This window comes from Gasterosteus aculeatus, chromosome 17 (genome assembly GCF_964276395.1).
Source record: "Gasterosteus aculeatus chromosome 17, fGasAcu3.hap1.1, whole genome shotgun sequence".
NCBI classification, from domain to species: domain Eukaryota; kingdom Metazoa; phylum Chordata; class Actinopteri; order Perciformes; family Gasterosteidae; genus Gasterosteus; species Gasterosteus aculeatus.
In genome coordinates, this window is record NC_135705.1 from 2,658,976 (window position 1) to 2,676,977 (window position 18,002).

At 42.4% G+C, this 18,002-nt stretch overlaps 5 protein-coding genes across 5 annotated transcripts; 3 read left to right on the forward strand and 2 right to left on the reverse strand.

Annotated features, from left to right (window-relative positions):
* Positions 1–1,232: 1,232 nt before the first annotated feature.
* On the reverse strand, positions 1,233–3,184 carry LOC120834817 (transcription factor HES-5). Its single transcript, XM_040203105.2, has 2 exons — positions 3,047–3,184; positions 1,233–2,933 (listed from the first exon to the last, which is right to left on the reverse strand). The coding sequence occupies exons 1-2, from the start codon at positions 3,167–3,169 to the stop codon at positions 2,508–2,510; spliced, it is 549 nt and encodes a 182-aa protein (XP_040059039.2). The 5' UTR covers positions 3,170–3,184; the 3' UTR covers positions 1,233–2,507.
* Positions 3,185–6,207: 3,023 nt separating this feature from the next.
* Positions 6,208–7,674, forward strand: LOC120834813 (transcription factor HES-5-like). Its single transcript, XM_040203100.2, has 2 exons — positions 6,208–6,351; positions 6,465–7,674. The coding sequence occupies exons 1-2, from the start codon at positions 6,229–6,231 to the stop codon at positions 6,924–6,926; spliced, it is 585 nt and encodes a 194-aa protein (XP_040059034.2). The 5' UTR covers positions 6,208–6,228; the 3' UTR covers positions 6,927–7,674.
* Positions 7,675–9,059: 1,385 nt separating this feature from the next.
* LOC144388992 (uncharacterized) lies at positions 9,060–10,428 on the forward strand. Its single transcript, XM_078092791.1, has 2 exons — positions 9,060–9,517; positions 9,611–10,428. The coding sequence occupies exons 1-2, from the start codon at positions 9,336–9,338 to the stop codon at positions 9,843–9,845; spliced, it is 417 nt and encodes a 138-aa protein (XP_077948917.1). The 5' UTR covers positions 9,060–9,335; the 3' UTR covers positions 9,846–10,428.
* A 1,389-nt stretch (positions 10,429–11,817) lies between these two features.
* LOC120834819 (transcription factor HES-5-like) lies at positions 11,818–13,138 on the reverse strand. The gene is made up of 2 exons (XM_040203108.2): positions 12,954–13,138; positions 11,818–12,840 (listed from the first exon to the last, which is right to left on the reverse strand). The coding sequence occupies exons 1-2, from the start codon at positions 13,074–13,076 to the stop codon at positions 12,415–12,417; spliced, it is 549 nt and encodes a 182-aa protein (XP_040059042.2). The 5' UTR covers positions 13,077–13,138; the 3' UTR covers positions 11,818–12,414.
* A 3,166-nt stretch (positions 13,139–16,304) lies between these two features.
* Positions 16,305–17,764, forward strand: LOC120834815 (transcription factor HES-5). Its single transcript, XM_040203102.2, has 2 exons — positions 16,305–16,448; positions 16,562–17,764. The coding sequence occupies exons 1-2, from the start codon at positions 16,326–16,328 to the stop codon at positions 16,985–16,987; spliced, it is 549 nt and encodes a 182-aa protein (XP_040059036.2). The 5' UTR covers positions 16,305–16,325; the 3' UTR covers positions 16,988–17,764.
* Positions 17,765–18,002: the final 238 nt, after the last annotated feature.

Here is an 18,002-nt window from a genome sequence, read left to right on the forward strand (position 1 = left end):
TTCCAAAAAATGTTCGACACAACATCTTCTGACTATTTTTTACCATGTATTTTTCAGTTTCTGAAGTCTGTAAGTCATATTTCTCTTGTTCCTCCTTTTTCATTTTAACTTAACAGAGAGTCGTTTTTATAATTTTCCTACCTTTGATAAATTCAACTTTTTTCCAACATCATATCTTTTTAGAGTTGAACCAAATAACAGATGAGTGTTTTATTAATGTTACGTCACTATAATCATATGGCTATACATATGTTATACTGAGTTTGTTGAAAGACTTTATAGTTGCTTTCATGTTTTAGAGGTCAGACATTGAGTCTCTCGTGTTGCCCAATGAGGCACACTTCTATTGTCCCTCCGGTGAAAGAACAGAGTGTGGGAAACCAGAGGAAACTCCCTCACAGAGCCCTGAGGGACAATAGATTCAGACCTTTGTTCTGAAGGGACCGAGACTCAAACCACTTTGGATCTCAGACATGTAGAATTCTAAGTTTCAAATCATTGATTTATTTATAATTTCAACATTTTGTATGCCCAAAACCTTTTTCAACAACAAGTTAAAAAACTGTTGTCTCTCACCTAATAAAATGAGTTATTTTTTATTTTATTAATAGTCTTTCAATAAAAACCTTTAAATATAATACTTTCAAACTTTAAACTAATCAACAAAATTATTACGGGATCTGTTGATTAATTGGAGAAAACCTTTAACAAATAATTGTCTCTCATTTAAATAATGTCCATATTCTAAGAATGTTTTTTATTTATTCCAACTCTGTGGTTGCCTTTTCTCTTTGTAACGAGTCCACTTTTAAGTCTCTCTCCGTTCAGGGCAAAGGTCTGGGTGTCCCTCAGGGCTCTGTGAGGGAGCCTCCTCTGGTTTCCACCCTCTGTCCTTTCACTGGAGGAACAACAGGAGCGTCTCTTGTTGCACAGCACATTAGACACTATAACCAACCTCCTTGTTCACACACTTGTTTAACTTTAAAGTATTTACATTTTAACACTTGAAACTTACAATATAACCATATTAATGTCTATTTCTAATAGATCAAATTGTCTTTGAAAAGGTGCTTTTGGCTATACGGTTTGATAAATTTCAAGATCAATGATCTTATTGTTAGTCATGAAAGATCAATCCCTGTATCTTCTGAACCTTCCCTTGATTTGTCTAAATATGTGATGGAAAGATCAGTTATGTTGAAGTGAACAAACAACGACAAGAGGAGATGTGATTTTCAGTTAGAAGCGATTGTTTACTAAACAAAGTCACAATGAGCCACATGAAGAACGAAAACTCAGAATAAAAGTGATGATTCATCACAACAACAACTTGTAGATTTCTGCAAGACACACTGTACTCACAGAGAGTAAAGGAACAACCGTCTTTATGAAAGACAAACAGTTTATAATATTTGAGGACATGGTACTCAATATCTTTAAAAATACTTTTCACTTAGTGAAGAAAACAAGTTCATCTAATTTCTTATTGTCACTGGAAAACTGTGACAATGAAAACAAATTTAACCACAAAAGGAAAAAACATTCATCTGAAAATACTTTTTGGATTATCACTTAAAGTTACTTAAAGTCCAAAAATGACATTTAACACTTTTGACAGTAATAATTATTATTCATTTAGAGATAACAAATATCATCAATATATTATATTGTACCAAAACATTACATGTAATAAGGAATTAGAGTATCACTGAACAATTGTGACATTAAGTAAACGTTTTAGAAAAACTAAAGTTTTAAATTAAGACCTAATAACAGATAATTTTGAGGTAATCAAAGAGATACAATTATTTTAACATTTGTCACAAAAAACAGTTAAACTTTCTGATCAAAATGATCAATAACAGTTCAACTGTCTTTATGAAAGACAAACACATTTGACAAGAGACAAAAAACGTCTCAGCGATAATATTTGCTCAAATCAGATGAAAGCAAAACAGCAAAGGTTGATCTTAAAACAGATCAAAATTAATAGTGAATGCAGGTTAATAACTGCTAAATGTAAGAATGTTGATAAAATAAAACAATAGTCACTGAGAAATTCTCTTTTAGAAAAGAGAATAAACAATTTGATCCAACAATAGATCATTTATGATTGATCAAAGTGATTCAAGTAAATTCTAACAAAACATCTGAAGTATCTGATCAAAATGATCAATAACAGTTCAAAGATACCATTGGTATCCATATCTTTCACCACTCCACCAATAAATGAAGCACAGTGAGGTATAATAATTATTGCTGATGCAATCAGATTTGCTTCATGCAACATGCATGACAAGACGTTCTCTTTCTCAACTTGAAAGATGAAGTTGACGTCATTTCCTCAAGAAATATCATCTTCCTCAAAGAAAAGAGACAAAATAACTTCTGTTCAACCAGAAGAACAAATTCAGAACATTGTAGAATTGAGAAGAATTCCTTTCCAGTCATCTTTGACCAACGTGGTCCTCTCAGTGTCTCTGGTAGCAGCTGCAGCCTGTAGGAGTCTACCACGGCCTCCAGGGGGCGCTGCTCACTGGACTCTTGTCTTTGCTGCTGCTGGTCTGGACTGTGGAGCTCAGAGGAGAGAAGTCAGCCTCTCTCAGCTTCTTCTCACAGGAAGACTGCAGCTTGTTGAAGTGGTTCAGCAGTCTTCTCTGGGACTGTGTCTCCACCTGCTCCTCACGCAGGAAGTGGGTCACCTCTTGGACACATCTGGAGTAGCCCTGTCCAACAGCTGCTGAGTCCACAGCCTGACGATTCTGCTGCTGCAGTCGTTTCAGCACACAAACGGTCATCTCCAGGATGTCTGCTTTCTCCAGCTTGGAGTCTGGCTGCTGTTTGAGGAACTCTGGATCCAGGAGAGACTTGAGCTGCTCAATGCTGCTGTTGATTCTCTCTCTGCGTAACTTCTCCACCAGAGGCTTCCTGAGCTGCAGAAAGAAGAAGCAGGTCATTAGTGAACTTGTTCTGGAGGCCCGAGTCAGCATGAAGAAAGATCACGTCTCAATGACAACACGTGAACCTTGTTGAATCTTCAGTTTACCTTGTGGGTCAGAGGCAGGTGCTCCTGAGAGTTGGTCATTGCTGCAGTGATTGTAGGAGCCATGTGTGGATCTCTGTGCTGTAGAGGTCTCTGCACAGAGGATCTGATGTCTGCTGCCTTCATCCCTCCTATTTATACTCACACATCTCCATATCAATGTGTGGGTCTTGGTCTGCTCGGAGGTTCCCACAGTCCCGACCAATCAGAGAGCTGGGTGAGACAATGAGGGAGGCAGCACACTTACTGCTCTTAATGCCCCGGGGGACAATGGGTGGGTCTCGGGGGAACAGGTGGAGGACTGGGGGGGTGATGGAGGGAGCCTCTCAGAGCTCTGTGTGAATCTGGGAAAGTGGTGACCCTGCAGAGAGAGCAGATCTGCTGCCTGATGCTGGGATCAATGACTCGGACTGAGCACACGCTCATCATCCCGTTACGCACACGTTGGGGATCGATAATGGGGTTAAGTTACATTCCTTAAGTTACATCTCTTACATTTTTTTTCATGTAAAACAATTTCCTCAAAAATCATTAGAAATCCTTTTGCTCACTTGATTTCACTTGAAAGTAAAATAAAGTTATACTCTCGGATGCCAGACAATTTTTTACAAGGTAATTTATTTTTATAATCTTTATTATAAAAATGAATTAAAAATCAATTAATTATTTTTTTTCACTTCAAAAAGAAATACAAATTCAGTAGAAGTAATCCCTCAATCTCTAATCCACAATTTAGTTAGATTTCCCTGTTTTCTTTCAAACGGTGAATCCCAAATGCACCATTTTGTGAAGCACAATGTGAGAAAGCAACTTGATGCCGACTCGTGGCACCTGAGTGAACTCCTCACAATGAGCGCGCTGCCGTCCACATGCAGCCGTCTTTGTAGTCAGTGTGAGGAACAAGTCCAGCTCAGTTTCCCACACTGACACCCTGAATGCTCCCCTCAAAGAACCACTAAGGCACTTCTGTGACAGATGCTGCCTGTGCGTTGTCATGGAAACGAACAGTGACATCACCAACCATCTGGAGGGAAAGGGCGCCATTGGCTGTTTCTCACTATTTGTAATATTAGAAACTACAGTCAATAATCCTTCACAAAGGATCCCTACATGAATGTATTATGTCTTATCATTAATTAATAATCATATTGATAGATCCCGACTCTCCATTGTTAATGAGGCCTGATTAATGACTATTAACTCGATTACACCTCCAGCATTACACGTGAAGAGGGGGGGCGGCTGTTTCCTGACGTGTGCCGTGGGATGAAAGTGATTCCCACTCGACTTCTTCCTCCAGAGCATTTTCAGCAAATATATATATATATTTTTACAGCATCATAATGTCATTATATTTTGACAAACCTTCCACATGAAGACCTCAGACTAAATAGAATTATTTGAATGTGGTGTGATGTGGTTTACAGCACAGCTAGTGTTTACTTTCAAATGTTGAGAATAAATGTTAATGAATGTCAATAAATGAGGTCAAAATATGTGAGAAAATATTCATTTCAACGTCACTTTTCCTGCAGTATTATTTAAAGGTTCCAGGAGTTTATAGTTAAGTGTCATGTTTTAGAGGTCAGACATTGAGTCTCTCATGATGTCTAATGAGGCACACTTCTATTGTTCCTCCAGTGAAAGGACAGAGTGGGAAACCAGAGGAAGCTCCCTCACAGAGCCCTGAGGGACAATACGTCCACACCTTTGTCCTGAAGGGACAGAGACCCAAAGAACAGAATTAGGCAAAGTTGTTTTTAGTCAGTGAGGTTAAAAAAATCAATTTTTATCAAGAAAATGAAGAATATAATTGTTTTTATCAGCATTATAATCTCATGATATTTTAACAAAAGAAAATAAAGCAGTGTTCAGATTTGATGCCACATGAGACGGTGATTTATTGACAGAACAGAACCAAACCTTCCACAGGATGATCTCAGAGTCCATAGTTACATTATTACAGAATAATAAAAAGAGACACAGACGGCCCAAATATCTCCATGTGTGAACAAAGAAACACCAAAAGATCTATTTGGATTTAGAACAAAAGCTTAATTTCTTTTGATGGACAGAGTGTTAAAACTGTTGACATCAGAGTTCAGTATGTTTATTATCATCGGCCCACCAGCAGCACTCGATTCTCCAAAGGGATTTGGCACACTTCAGGAAACAGCTGCTTTAACCTCCCCCCTCCTCTGCAAAGAGGACATCTTTAAACACAAATAACACACCAAATATTCACCGGATGATCCAAATCTCTTACTGTTGACTAAATCATTTGTCAAATAAGCTCAACAAACCAATTATTATGAAAGCTTTATCATAACTTTACACACTGTCAGAATCAGCCAATGGGGTTCTTTCCCTCCAGATGGTGGGTGAGGTCCGCCTCTGTTTCCGTGACGACACACGTCCAGCATCCGTCCCAAAGGATCCATTCAATGTCCTTTTGTTGTTTATTGACAAAAGCCTTCAAGGAGTCAGTGTGAGAAACTGAGACCAACTTTCTACCCACACTGACCACGAGACACAAAACAGAAGAATGTCAAACATCTGGACTGAAAACTAACTGATGGTCTTTTTTTTAATAATTATTTTCATCACACTCATTTCAAAGTCTGTGGGAATTGTCTTGGGCAATAGACCACCTGGAGAAAAGTAGTACATTCTACAAGTTGAAAGTTCTGAAATGATCAATAAAAAATGGAGAATAAACGTCATGAGTGGCACTTGGTGTTATTTTTGATTTGGCTAAATCAAACCTTTTAGACAAATGTAACATTTTACCACTATATTGATACATTAATTTACAGGCAAGTCATTAAATACTCTTTAACCAAGACGCTTCTAATTATCGATCCCCAACGTGTGCGTAACGGGATGATGAGCGTGTGCTCAGTCCGAGTCATTGATCCCAGCATCAGGCAGCAGATCTGCTCTCTCTGCAGGGTCACCACTTTCCCAGATTCACACAGAGCTCTGAGAGGCTCCCTCCATCACCCCCCCAGTCCTCCACCTGTTCCCCTGAGACCCACCCATTGTCCTCCGGGCATTAAGAGCAGTAAGTGTGCTGCCTCCCTCATTGTCTCACCCAGCTCTCTGATTGGTCGGGACTGTGGGAACCTCCGAGCAGACCAAGACCCACACATTGATATGGAGATGTGTGAGTATAAATAGGAGGGATGAAGGCAGCAGACATCAGATCCTCTCTGCAGAGACCTCTACAGCACAGAGATCCACACATGGCTCCTACAATCACTGCAGCAATGACCAACTCTCAGGAGCACCTGCCTCTGACCCACAAGGTAAACTGAAGATTCAACAAGGTTCACGTGTTGTCATTGAGACGTGATCTTTCTTCATGCTGACTCGGGCCTCCAGAACATGTTCACTAATGACCTGCTTCTTCTTTCTGCAGCTCAGGAAGCCTCTGGTGGAGAAGTTACGCAGAGAGAGAATCAACAGCAGCATTGAGCAGCTCAAGTCTCTCCTGGATCCAGAGTTCCTCAAACAGCAGCCAGACTCCAAGCTGGAGAAAGCCGACATCCTGGAGATGACCGTTTGTGTCCTGAGACGACTGCAGCAGCAGAATCGTCAGGCTGTGGACTCAGCAGCTGTTGGACAGGGCTACTCCAGATGTGTCCAAGAGGTGACCCACTTCCTGCGTGAGGAGCAGGTGGAGACACAGTCCCAGAGAAGACTGCTGAACCACTTCAACAAGCTGCAGTCTTCCTGTGAGAAGAAGCTGAGAGAGGCTGACTTCTCTCCTCTGAGCTCCACAGTCCAGACCAGCAGCAGCAAAGACAAGAGTCCAGTGAGCAGCGCCCCCTGGAGGCCGTGGTGGACTCCTACAGGCTGCAGCTGCTACCAGAGACACTGAGAGGACCACGTTGGTCAAAGATGACTGGAAAGGAATTCTTCTCAATTCTACAATGTTCTGAATTTGTTCTTCTGGTTGTACAGAAGTTATTTTGTCTCTTTTCTTTGAGGAAGATGATATTTCTTGAGGAAATGACGTCAACTTTATCTTTCAAGTTGAGAAAGAGAACGTCTTGTCATGCATGTTGCATGAAGCAAATCTGATTGCATCAGCAATAATTATTATACCTCACTGTGCTTCATTTATTGGTGGAGTGGTGAAAGATATGGATACCAATGGTATCTTTGAACTGCTATTGATCATTTTGATCAGAAACTTCAGATGTTTTGTTAGAATTTACTTGAATCACTTTGATCAATCATAAATGATCTATTGTTGGATCAAATTGTTTATTTTTTTTCTAAAAGAAAATTTCTCAGTGACTATTGTTTTCTTTTATCAACATTCTTACATTTAGCAGTTATTAACCTGCATTCACTAATAATTTTGATCTGTTTTAAGATCAACCTTTGCTGTTTTGCTTTTATCTGATTTGAGCAAATATTATCGCTGAGACGTTTGTTGTCTCTTGTCAAATGTGTTTGTCTTTCATAAAGACGGTTGTTCCTTCACTCTCTGTGAGTACAGTGTGTCTTGTAGAAATCTACAGGTTGTTGTTGTGATGAATCATCACCTCTAGTTGTGGAGTTTTCATTCTTCGTGTGGCTCATTGTGACTTGTTAAATGAAATAAACATTCAAAATGAAAATCATGTTGCGATTGTTTATGAATTTAATCATAACTGAAGGACGTCTATGACATCTTTGAGAGACAGATTGAGAGAAGGTTCAGACCAAACTCAACGTTATCTTCCTTATAAGTCAAATCAAGGAATGTGGTTCAATTAAGATTATTGATGAAGAGGAATCATCAATGATGAGTTACTATCAATTCATCAGACCAATTAGAACATTCAGTATAATTGTAGGTTTCAGGTGTTGAAATGTAAATACTTTCAATATAACCGTGTGCGTCTTTAAAAAGTTGCATATGTGCAATCTAGTGTTTCTCATATCATTGTTCATTAAATAAATGAAACCACACTGCCAGCTTGTCTTTATCCTTATTAGCATGTATAATGCAAAATGCCTTTCCTCAGCTGTGTTCCTTAAAGTAACTTAAAGTTTTGCCCCCCCCACAAATGATAACCTGTGACATCTAAGTCACATGTTACTCTTATTTACATAAAGCTAATAGCACACAAAATGAAAGCAATTGCTAACAATAATGTATAAATTATATTTTAGTTGTAAAAGATAGAGTTTTGTTCTTCTGTACAAAATCACTTGGACCAAAAGGTTTATTTGTTGGACTTATATCGGCGCGTTGCTGCGGAAGGATGCATTTCATGTTGACTCCACATTTAGGTGGTAAAGATCAACACTGTTTGTTGGCAGACAGAATCATGATTATGAGAAAACAAACCTCTCGTCAAGTTGAAAGTTTATATATTCTATCTAGAACCGTGGGATTAAATCGGAACTTTTAATGGTAACCTATAAAATCACGTTTTATTTGTAAAACATAAGCATATATTTACTTTTCCTTAATATTTGTGAATTATTATTCTTGTCCAAGTATCCTGCGTGTGATTCCACTGAGACAACTGCAAGCTGAAATCACTCCCAGGCGGGTTCACATCTCCTGCTTATCTCCTCTCCATCTGTCTGTGTGTAACGAGGGGGGGTCTCAGCTTTCCCAGTCCCCCTCCCCTGAGCCCCCCCCCCCCCCCCCCCCATGGTCCCAGCGCGGGGCTGAGCGTGCCCCCGGTCACACGCCCTCCCCCCCTCTGCGGAGCTTGGAGCCCCGGCGGCACGCGGCTTCCCACACTGGCGAGCGCAGGCTGCTCAGCTGCGGGCAACAAAAGAAGCGTGTCCGCTCCCACGGAGCCTCGGGCCGGTTCCCAGGCAGCGAGCCGCCGCGCACACCGACCATCTGCTCGAGGGGGGAGGGGAGGATTTCTGGTTTTATTCAAATATTTATTTTGGTTTCATCGTTTCATTAATGCATTTTATATTCATTTATATGATAAATCAGAATTAAATTCTCGTCCTTTTTAACTTTTAATAAACATCTTGCAGCGGACTTCTGTTAAGACATGACAGTGATTTTGTTTTTGTTTTGTGTGCGTTGTTTATTTTCCACTTCCCTACATTTGACTTATTAAATAGTCTCTGATGGGTCAAATGAAACCAACACCTGTATCGAACATCTCCCCCGTGTCTACCTCGGGAGAGTCATTTTCCCACTGACCTCCCCGATGCGTGGCGCACAGACAAAGCGTCCCACCTGTTCTGCGTGACAGCCATTAAATCCGCCCCCATTGTCCCGAGCCAGGAGCCCCCCGCCCCTGATTGGCCCCAGGAGCAGATGGAGCCCCGCACCGGACGGCATAAAAGCAGAGGATGCGGAGGACCGACGGACGTCAACGGACACTTTCCCTCCTCCGCCCTCGAAGCCCCGGCCAGCACCCCACGAAGCGCGCTCCCCCTCGACATGGCTCTCTACGCGGACCTCGCCCTCCAAGACAGCGTGAAGGAGCAGCTCTTCAGGTGAGCAGAAGCGCCGCGTGTCTTTGCGCGCCAAACGCGCGACCCGTCGCTTGTTCTTTTCCCTTCACGCGCACCTGTGTCCGCCCCTCTCAGGTGTAAGCTGCACGCGCTGGAGAGGAAATGCAGCGGCGGCGTGGAGAAGCTGAAGGCTCTGATCGGAGAGCACCTGCAGAACGGGATCCCCGTGGGGGACATCCTGGAGAAGACAAAGTCCCTGCTCACCTTGAAGAAGGTCCTGCTGTCCCACGGCGGCTACTCCAAATACTCGCGGGACATCCTGCGTCTGTTTCCCGACGAAGAGGAGGACCTGGCGCCGCTGTGCTTCTGAGGAGGGACCTTGAGGAAGAGTCGCAGCTCGGTGCTTTGGTGAGCTTCAGACTTTCGCGTTTGCGTCGAGGAGGAGCAGATCTGCAGAACGCTTGCGGTTCCACGTTGAGCTTCCACGTGAAGCCAGATGAAGAGAGACGGGAGCTGGATTCAGGGAAGAAGATGAGGAAGAAGAGTCCTTAGCTGACTTGTCATGGTTGTGCTGCTATTTGTGGGATTTTTGATTCCTGCGGTTGTAGTTTTTGTCTGAAGTTAGGACCAAGGTGCTTTTAAAGGATTTAATTTATTCTTCTAAATGTATATATTGATTACCTGCAGTACTATGATCCTGTTCTTCCTGTGAACTTACTGCAGAGGCTTATATCGCGTTCAGTGCCTTACTGCCTTGTTTCAAGGTAAAATGAACCTTATCCTTAAACACCATCCTTTCTTCTGAGAAGGGATCTGTTATTGTTTCTCGTGTATGCCATGTATGCATATTTCTGGTTTTATCCACCTGTTTTATTTGTATTCATCCAAAGTGGATTGAAATTTGTTTTGTTGCTTTTGCAGACGTCAAGAAAATAAATATGTGAGGAATGTAAGTACGTTTGTGTCGCCTCATTGAAACTCTCCACATTCAGAACTTTATAGACCTTTTTAGGGGTGTTTTGTTCATCATAGTCAAGTTGTCAACAGCTGAAATACTTCCTCCATGACAAGTGACAACTTTACTATAGTAAATGTATCCATTCCCCCCCTTAATCTTATTCTCCAGAGGTCTTCAACAGGGGGTCCGCGACCCCCAAGGGGTCCGCGAAGGTACTGCAGGGGGGGTCGCGAAAATTTTGGTTGATAAGACAATTTTTTTAAACGATTGTTTCCCCCACAAATGTAAATGTCTTCAGAATCAGAGTCAGAGTTTTATTTATGGTCTTTAAATACACATTAACATGAATCCAACATATTGAAGCGAACGGATAAATTGATGGAGAAGACGTCATCTGTCAGTGCGCAACACACACGTTCAGCTTCCCTCAGCAGCTCTCAGGCTGGACACCGGTTCCCTCACTGCTCCTTTCATGCTGATACGACCGCGCCGGCACCAGCCAATCAGATCGCGTTCATGCTCACGTCTAAAGAGCGTGAAGCTCAAAAATAAAGGACGGCGGACCAAACTCCGTAGAATAGGGGGTCGCTGCTCCACCTCGCCATCAGTTTGGGGGACCTTGGCTTGAAAAACGTTGAAGACACTCTGTTCTACTCCATTAAATCACAGAGGCAAATATTTCACTTTTCTCTCAGATACATTTATTCAACAGCTGTATTCAATTTGCAGGGTTTGATTATGAACACAAATTACAATCAATCTGATTCACGTGACCAAGCCGCATTCAGGATGAGCTCCACATTCACCAGCTGCAATATTACGTCTCTCCCACTAAAAAGCCCCTTTATGCACGATTTTGTGGTTTGAATTCTGGTACTTCTGGTAGTATTTTATTGCCATTTTTACTTCAAGACATTAAAAGGAAAACTTGTGCAAAGGGATAAACGTAATTTGCTTACTGAAAGGACAGAGAAGGCTCATAAGGTGTTGAGTGATAACGATGAAGACGATGATGTACTCTGGCCTTTGCTTCAGATGAGTTCATCGACTCAACGAGACAGACTTGTCTCTCAGCAGAGAGACGGGATTAAAGACATATTGTGTTGACGTGCTCACAGCTGAAGGGACCTTTTCTGGCTCATTGTCCATCATACGTTTGTTTTCCAGATGTGTGACGATGACATAACGTTGAATAGCCAGGTGAGCAGTGGTGAGTTTCACCAAAAGGATGCAACCCAGAGACATTTGTCAGCTTTGTGTAACGGCGCTCCTTAATATCTTCTGATCTAGAATACATTTTAAAATATGCAGCAGATTAAAGTTTGGAGCTTTTATGTTCTGTAAATTGCATGAACTTGTCACAAAGAAAGGAGCAAACAGAGGGTTTTTCTTTTTTGCATTGTTTTAGTGATTGTTTTAATGCGCATCACTTGGTTTAAAGACATACATTCATGTTCTTACATTTTCCAAACAAAAAGCCCTTCATTGAAGGTATAAGCGCCGCCACTCAGAGTCATGAAGCGGCACATTTGTCTTAATGAAAATGCAAGATGTGTCTGCAAGAAATGCAGACAATGGATATGTTTAAAGATACATCAGAAATGACATTTCAATAAACAGAATATGTGAACATCACATGTAAATCTCAGACATGTTTAACATGATTAAGTGTGTCTCCAAAATGAGGCAAAAGGTACATACATCATTTTCAGTGTTACTGACAACATGAAGGCATTCCCATGGGGAACGATGACGTTTACTTCACAGTAACAGCCGGAAAAAGTGACAAAATCTTTGACAAACAAAGTAGTAGCGAACCTGCAAATATCACAGACCATCAGAATGTGACCTTTACAAAAGGTAAACAGTAACATGTGCAACAACTCTTCCAAACGAGTCCACCTCGAGAATGAGGAGGTTTAAAGTACGACAGCACAGATGTTCCTCTCGCTTATGAGCTCCACCTGAAGTCCTCGTTAGTCTACCACGGCCTCCAGGGGGCGCTGCTCACTGGACTCTTGTCTTTGCTGCTGCTGGTCTGGACTGTGGAGCTCAGAGGAGAGAAGTCAGCCTCTCTCAGCTTCTTCCCACAGGAAGACTGCAGCTTGTTGAAGTGGTTCAGCAGTCTTCTCCGGGACTGTGCCTCCACCTGCTCCTCACGCAGGAAGTGGGTCACCTCTTGGACACATCTGGAGTAGCCCTGTCCAACAGCTGCTGAGTCCACAGCCTGACGATTCTGCTGCTGCAGTCGTTTCAGCACACAAACGGTCATCTCCAGGATGTCTGCTTTCTCCAGCTTGGAGTCTGGCTGCTGTTTGAGGAACTCTGGATCCAGGAGAGACTTGAGCTGCTCAATGCTGCTGTTGATTCTCTCTCTGCGTAACTTCTCCACCAGAGGCTTCCTGAGCTGCAGAAAGAAGAAGCAGGTCATTAGTGAACTTGTTCTGGAGGCCTGAGTCAGCATGAAGAAAGATCACGTCTCAATGACAACACGTGAACCTTGTTGAATCTTCAGTTTACCTTGTGGGTCAGAGGCAGGTGCTCATGAGAGTTGGTCATTGCTGCAGTGATTGTAGGAGCCATGTGTGGATCTCTGTGCTGTAGAGGTCTCTGCAGAGAGGATCTGATGTCTGCTGCCTTCATCCCTCCTATTTATACTCACACATCTCCATATCAATGTGTGGGTCTTGGTCTGCTCGGAGGTTCCCACAGTCCCGACCAATCAGAGAGCTGGGTGAGACAATGAGGGAGGCAGCACACTTACTGCTCTTAATGCCCGGGGGACAATGGGTGGGTCTCGGGGGAACAGGTGGAGGACTGGGGGGGTGATGGAGGGAGCCTCTCAGAGCTCTGTGTGAATCTGGGAAAGTGGTGACCCTGCAGAGAGAGCAGATCTGCTGCCTGATGCTGGGATCAATGACTCGGACTGAGCACACGCTCATCACCCCGTTACGTTGGAGAGAGGATGAAATTATGTCACTTAATCTTACATTTATTCCTGTTTTAGATAAAGCTAATTGATCAAACTTAACATTGTATATTACGTTCAAAAACATATTCCTATATGTGTGTCTTTTTCCATGGTTTGTGACTAATAATTGTATTAAGATTTTTTTTCCTCAAACTCTCAAAGATGGAGAAAAATGTGCTAGAATGAGAAAAAAAAAGTTGCAATCTTTAACACTGAGAGAAAATAAAGTCAAAACCAGCGCTTCAAACTTTGCAGTTAGGGGGGTAGTCAAGCAAAACCGCTTTTGTAAACTCAAATCTTCTTCTCAACAGCTGGATGAAGACGTCTTGTTCGTGTGTTACATGTATTTTGATTGCAGGCTATGAAAGATAAACTCGGTGTTTTTGCAGCCGAGTGATCCAGAGGCAGACGCCCTCTCATCCCTCTCGGCAACATAAACAGTCCGGAATGCAGAGGAGCAATTCGAATGCAAAGAAGGGGGAGGGGGGGGCGTTAATTCTCAGCATGTCTGCATTCCTGGCAGGCATTTTTTTTACAAAAGCCCGGTAATGACGAGTCGCGATGACAGGAATTTCCCTTCGGAGGCACCGGGACAAAATGTGCAAACTGACTCCATAATTAATGTGATGTGCAACCAGACACACTTCTCTTGTTCTGGGGCGGAGAATGGAGCGAGTGTGGGAAAGCAGGGAGAGCTCACTCACAGAGCCGCCCCGGCACTAAAGACACCCACAAAGACGTCTGAAATCTAAATGTTTTTGTTTTGTACTTCCCAGACTTCACAGTGCGTGAATTTGCATCGTGTGTGTAAACATTGACAAATAAAATATCCCCCACTTTGAAATACGTTGTTGTTGTTTGTTGAAATAACTATAAAATAATAATGTACTGTTGCTGCATTACCAAATATGCTTTTATCTGATTTAAGAAGTTATAGTTAATCTTTTAGATATCAAACATGTTTTAAACCCGAGAACACACAGCATCAATCGTTTGCATGAAGAAGAGTCAGCGACTTCTTGCCGTCACCCTTCTTCTTTAGTCTTTAATCTGTAACACGATACAAATGTTTACTAAACAATTGAGCTTGTGCATGAACAGAAAAAGGATGACAGTGATGCATTAAAATGGTGATATTTATATAAAAAGCAGTCCTTATAGGACATTTTCGATCAATTTTGTACATCAATTAAAAGTTCTACATTACGTTGTGTTTCAAACCCTCGATGGAAAGTGTTTGTAAAAAGAAGACGCGGTTTGAAATCTGCAGCTGGACGCATCTATTCCACCGCCTGGGACATTACGCTACGTCCACTGACTCCCCGTCTAAATATTGGAGTTTATTTGTCCTGCTCTCGTCTCCTAATCCAGGAGCGTCTGAACGACAAACGTCCCCCTCGGGGGGCCACTTGTGGGGGAGTGAATTAGCATTTAACAAGGCGCATGTCCATTGTGGAGCTGAGTGTGGGAACGCCGTGAGAGCAGAGTCACAGTTCAGTGTGATTAGCATCCCGGCCCCCCGGCCCCCCCCCGACAGCACCCGACTGCTCTCACAGGGGACCTGGCACACTTTTTCTCCCCTTATTCTCCATTTTGTCCTCCAGTATTTCGTTCACATTCCTTCACTCTCCCTTTCTCTGGTCCCAGCTCTATAAACTTTAGCCAACTTATTTCTCCCTCATCCTACAAGATCTTGATTTCATTTTTATGGATGGAGGCCAAACTGCCGAATGAAGTCGCCCTTAACAAAAAGTGTCGTAAAGACTCGCTTCGTCTTTGAACGTACGTGTACCGTTGTATCTTGATAAACTGACTGAACAGAGAAATAAAGATGAAAGATATTTTTTCTTTTGGAAATAAAGAAAAATGGAATATATTTCATTAAATCAATGAACCGTAACCTTTTTGCAGCCTAGTTCTCCTTCACCTTTTGGACCTCCAGATGTTTTTTTGGCGCCAAGTTGTGACCTTTAGTCAGCGGAGGGCCAAAGGCCTCCACGTGAAGTTTCCATTCACTGGAAAGAGACAGAAGGCACATCTGGCACATCTGGACCAATGTCAGCTGAGCTTGATGTCACTGTATTACAAACGGATCACAATATATGAACTAAACACATTTATTGTAATCTCCAAGACTGTTAGCGTGAACAAAGTTGTGTTACCTATTTGTGTTCGGCTGCATTTTAATGCAAATGTCGGCTTTGAGAAATTTTAGGCTGTTTGTCTTTCTTTCAGAGTTTGGGAAAGAAAATATCAAATATACACATTGTGGTGCATCATTTGCATATTTAAATATGGCATTTCATAAAACTTGGCAATCAAAACACTGTTGCCTCAATGTGAGTAATCAACTAAGAAAGTGTTTCTATATTAATTTATCAGAGGGGTTTGTTCATACATATTAAATATTGTATCCTAATAACGTGGCCATATCCATCTATAATAAGCACAGTGGGAATTTGTACATTTTAACAGAAAAAAAGTTGTTGGTTTTAATCAACTGGCAAAGTTCCACGGCTCCACATTACAAGCTTATCAAGTACAAATACTCGATTTTATTGCCCAAGATGCCACTTTAGGATGTTTTTTAAGAAAACCTACCACTCGATGGACCACGGGATGATGAGCGTGTGCTCAGTCCGAGTCATTGATCCCAGCATCAGGCAGCAGATCTGCTCTCTCTGCAGGGTCACCACTTTCCCAGATTCACACAGAGCTCTGAGAGGCTCCCTCCATCACCCCCCCAGTCCTCCACCTGTTCCCCCGAGACCCACCCATTGTCCCCCGGGCATTAAGAGCAGTAAGTGTGCTGCCTCCCTCATTGTCTCACCCAGCTCTCTGATTGGTCGGGACTGTGGGAACCTCCGAGCAGACCAAGACCCACACATTGATATGGAGATGTGTGAGTATAAATAGGAGGGATGAAGGCAGCAGACATCAGATCCTCTCTGCAGAGACCTCTACAGCACAGAGATCCACACATGGCTCCTACAATCACTGCAGCAATGACCAACTCTCAGGAGCACCTGCCTCTGACCCACAAGGTAAACTGAAGATTCAACAAGGTTCACGTGTTGTCATTGAGACGTGATCTTTCTTCATGCTGACTCGGGCCTCCAGAACAAGTTCACTAATGACCTGCTTCTTCTTTCTGCAGCTCAGGAAGCCTCTGGTGGAGAAGTTACGCAGAGAGAGAATCAACAGCAGCATTGAGCAGCTCAAGTCTCTCCTGGATCCAGAGTTCCTCAAACAGCAGCCAGACTCCAAGCTGGAGAAAGCCGACATCCTGGAGATGACCGTTTGTGTGCTGAGACGACTGCAGCAGCAGAATCGTCAGGCTGTGGACTCAGCAGCTGTTGGACAGGGCTACTCCAGATGTGTCCAAGAGGTGACCCACTTCCTGCGTGAGGAGCAGGTGGAGACACAGTCCCGGAGAAGACTGCTGAACCACTTCAAAAAGCTGCAGTCTTCCTGTGAGAAGAAGCTGAGAGAGGCTGACTTCTCTCCTCTGAGCTCCACAGTCCAGACCAGCAGCAGCAAAGACAAGAGTCCAGTGAGCAGCGCCCCCTGGAGGCCGTGGTAGACTAACGAGGACTTCAGGTGGAGCTCATAAGCGAGAGGAACATCTGTGCTGTCGTACTTTAAACCTCCTCATTCTCGAGGTGGACTCGTTTAGAAGAGTTGTTGCACATGTTACTGTTTACCTTTTGTAAAGGTCACATTCTGATGGTCTGTGATATTTGCAGGTTCGCTACTACTTTGTTCGTCAAAGATTTATTCACTTATTGCAGCTGTTACTCTGTGAAGTAAACGTCATCGTTCCCCATGGGAATGCCTGTCATTGTTTTTAAATTACTTATACAGATATTTCCCATCACTGGGATATGTTTTTATTTTATCATGTTTCTGTGAAAATATTGAGCAACATAGATTCGTATTCTATGAATTCCTAATTTTCTTGTATTCATTCATGAATACAATCAGGTGTTTAGCCTGTATCGGCCAGAATGATCACAACTGCCTTAAAGTCCTATAAGTTTGAGTTTTACATCAAGATTCATTCTCTGAATTGGACATCTGCATAGCTACTCTTTGGTGGCACTTTCTTGTTTTTACTCTGTAAAAGAATATTGACCCATGTTGGGTTTTGAATATGTCTTCCCTGTTGCCAACATTCTTTCTTGTTTTAAGTGAGAATGATTATCTTGGAGTTATTCCTCTCTCAGTGTAAGAGAGTTCACAGTGTATTTGTTTTTGTAATCTACCTGAGTACAGTGTTTTCCACTGTGATGCATCATCACCACTAGTGCCTCTATGATGTGACCCATTCAAGATCTTTGAATAATAAACATCAACTGAACTATCGAGCACTGCATCATTTTGTCAGTCATTATCAACATTATCTGATTTCTGGCATTTATTGGGTTTTAGTCAGTGGTACACTGCAGAGTTTCATATTTCTATGATGTCTCAGCAGTACTCCCCAGTGATTACTTGCTGCATGTGCACTTCAATCACGGTACGTGTACGTGTACTTATGTAGTTGTGAAGACATCTCATTCCACTTTGTCACCAAGTATTTAATTACTTTATCAACA

Coding starts and splice junctions, on each gene's coding strand:
- LOC120834813 (XM_040203100.2), top strand. CDS start 6,229: ATGAAGGCAGCAGACATCAGATCCTCTCTGCAGAGACCTCTACAGCAC. Junction 6,352..6,464: donor ACCTGCCTCTGACCCACAAG/GTAAACTGAAGA, acceptor TTCTTTCTGCAG/CTCAGGAAGCCTCTGGTGGA.
- LOC120834819 (XM_040203108.2), bottom strand. CDS start 13,076: ATGAAGGCAGCAGACATCAGATCCTCTCTGCAGAGACCTCTACAGCAC. Junction 12,841..12,953: donor ACCTGCCTCTGACCCACAAG/GTAAACTGAAGA, acceptor TTCTTTCTGCAG/CTCAGGAAGCCTCTGGTGGA.
- LOC120834817 (XM_040203105.2), bottom strand. CDS start 3,169: ATGAAGGCAGCAGACATCAGATCCTCTGTGCAGAGACCTCTACAGCAC. Junction 2,934..3,046: donor ACCTGCCTCTGACCCACAAG/GTAAACTGAAGA, acceptor TTCTTTCTGCAG/CTCAGGAAGCCTCTGGTGGA.
- LOC144388992 (XM_078092791.1), top strand. CDS start 9,336: ATGGAGCCCCGCACCGGACGGCATAAAAGCAGAGGATGCGGAGGACCG. Junction 9,518..9,610: donor GTGAAGGAGCAGCTCTTCAG/GTGAGCAGAAGC, acceptor CGCCCCTCTCAG/GTGTAAGCTGCACGCGCTGG.
- LOC120834815 (XM_040203102.2), top strand. CDS start 16,326: ATGAAGGCAGCAGACATCAGATCCTCTCTGCAGAGACCTCTACAGCAC. Junction 16,449..16,561: donor ACCTGCCTCTGACCCACAAG/GTAAACTGAAGA, acceptor TTCTTTCTGCAG/CTCAGGAAGCCTCTGGTGGA.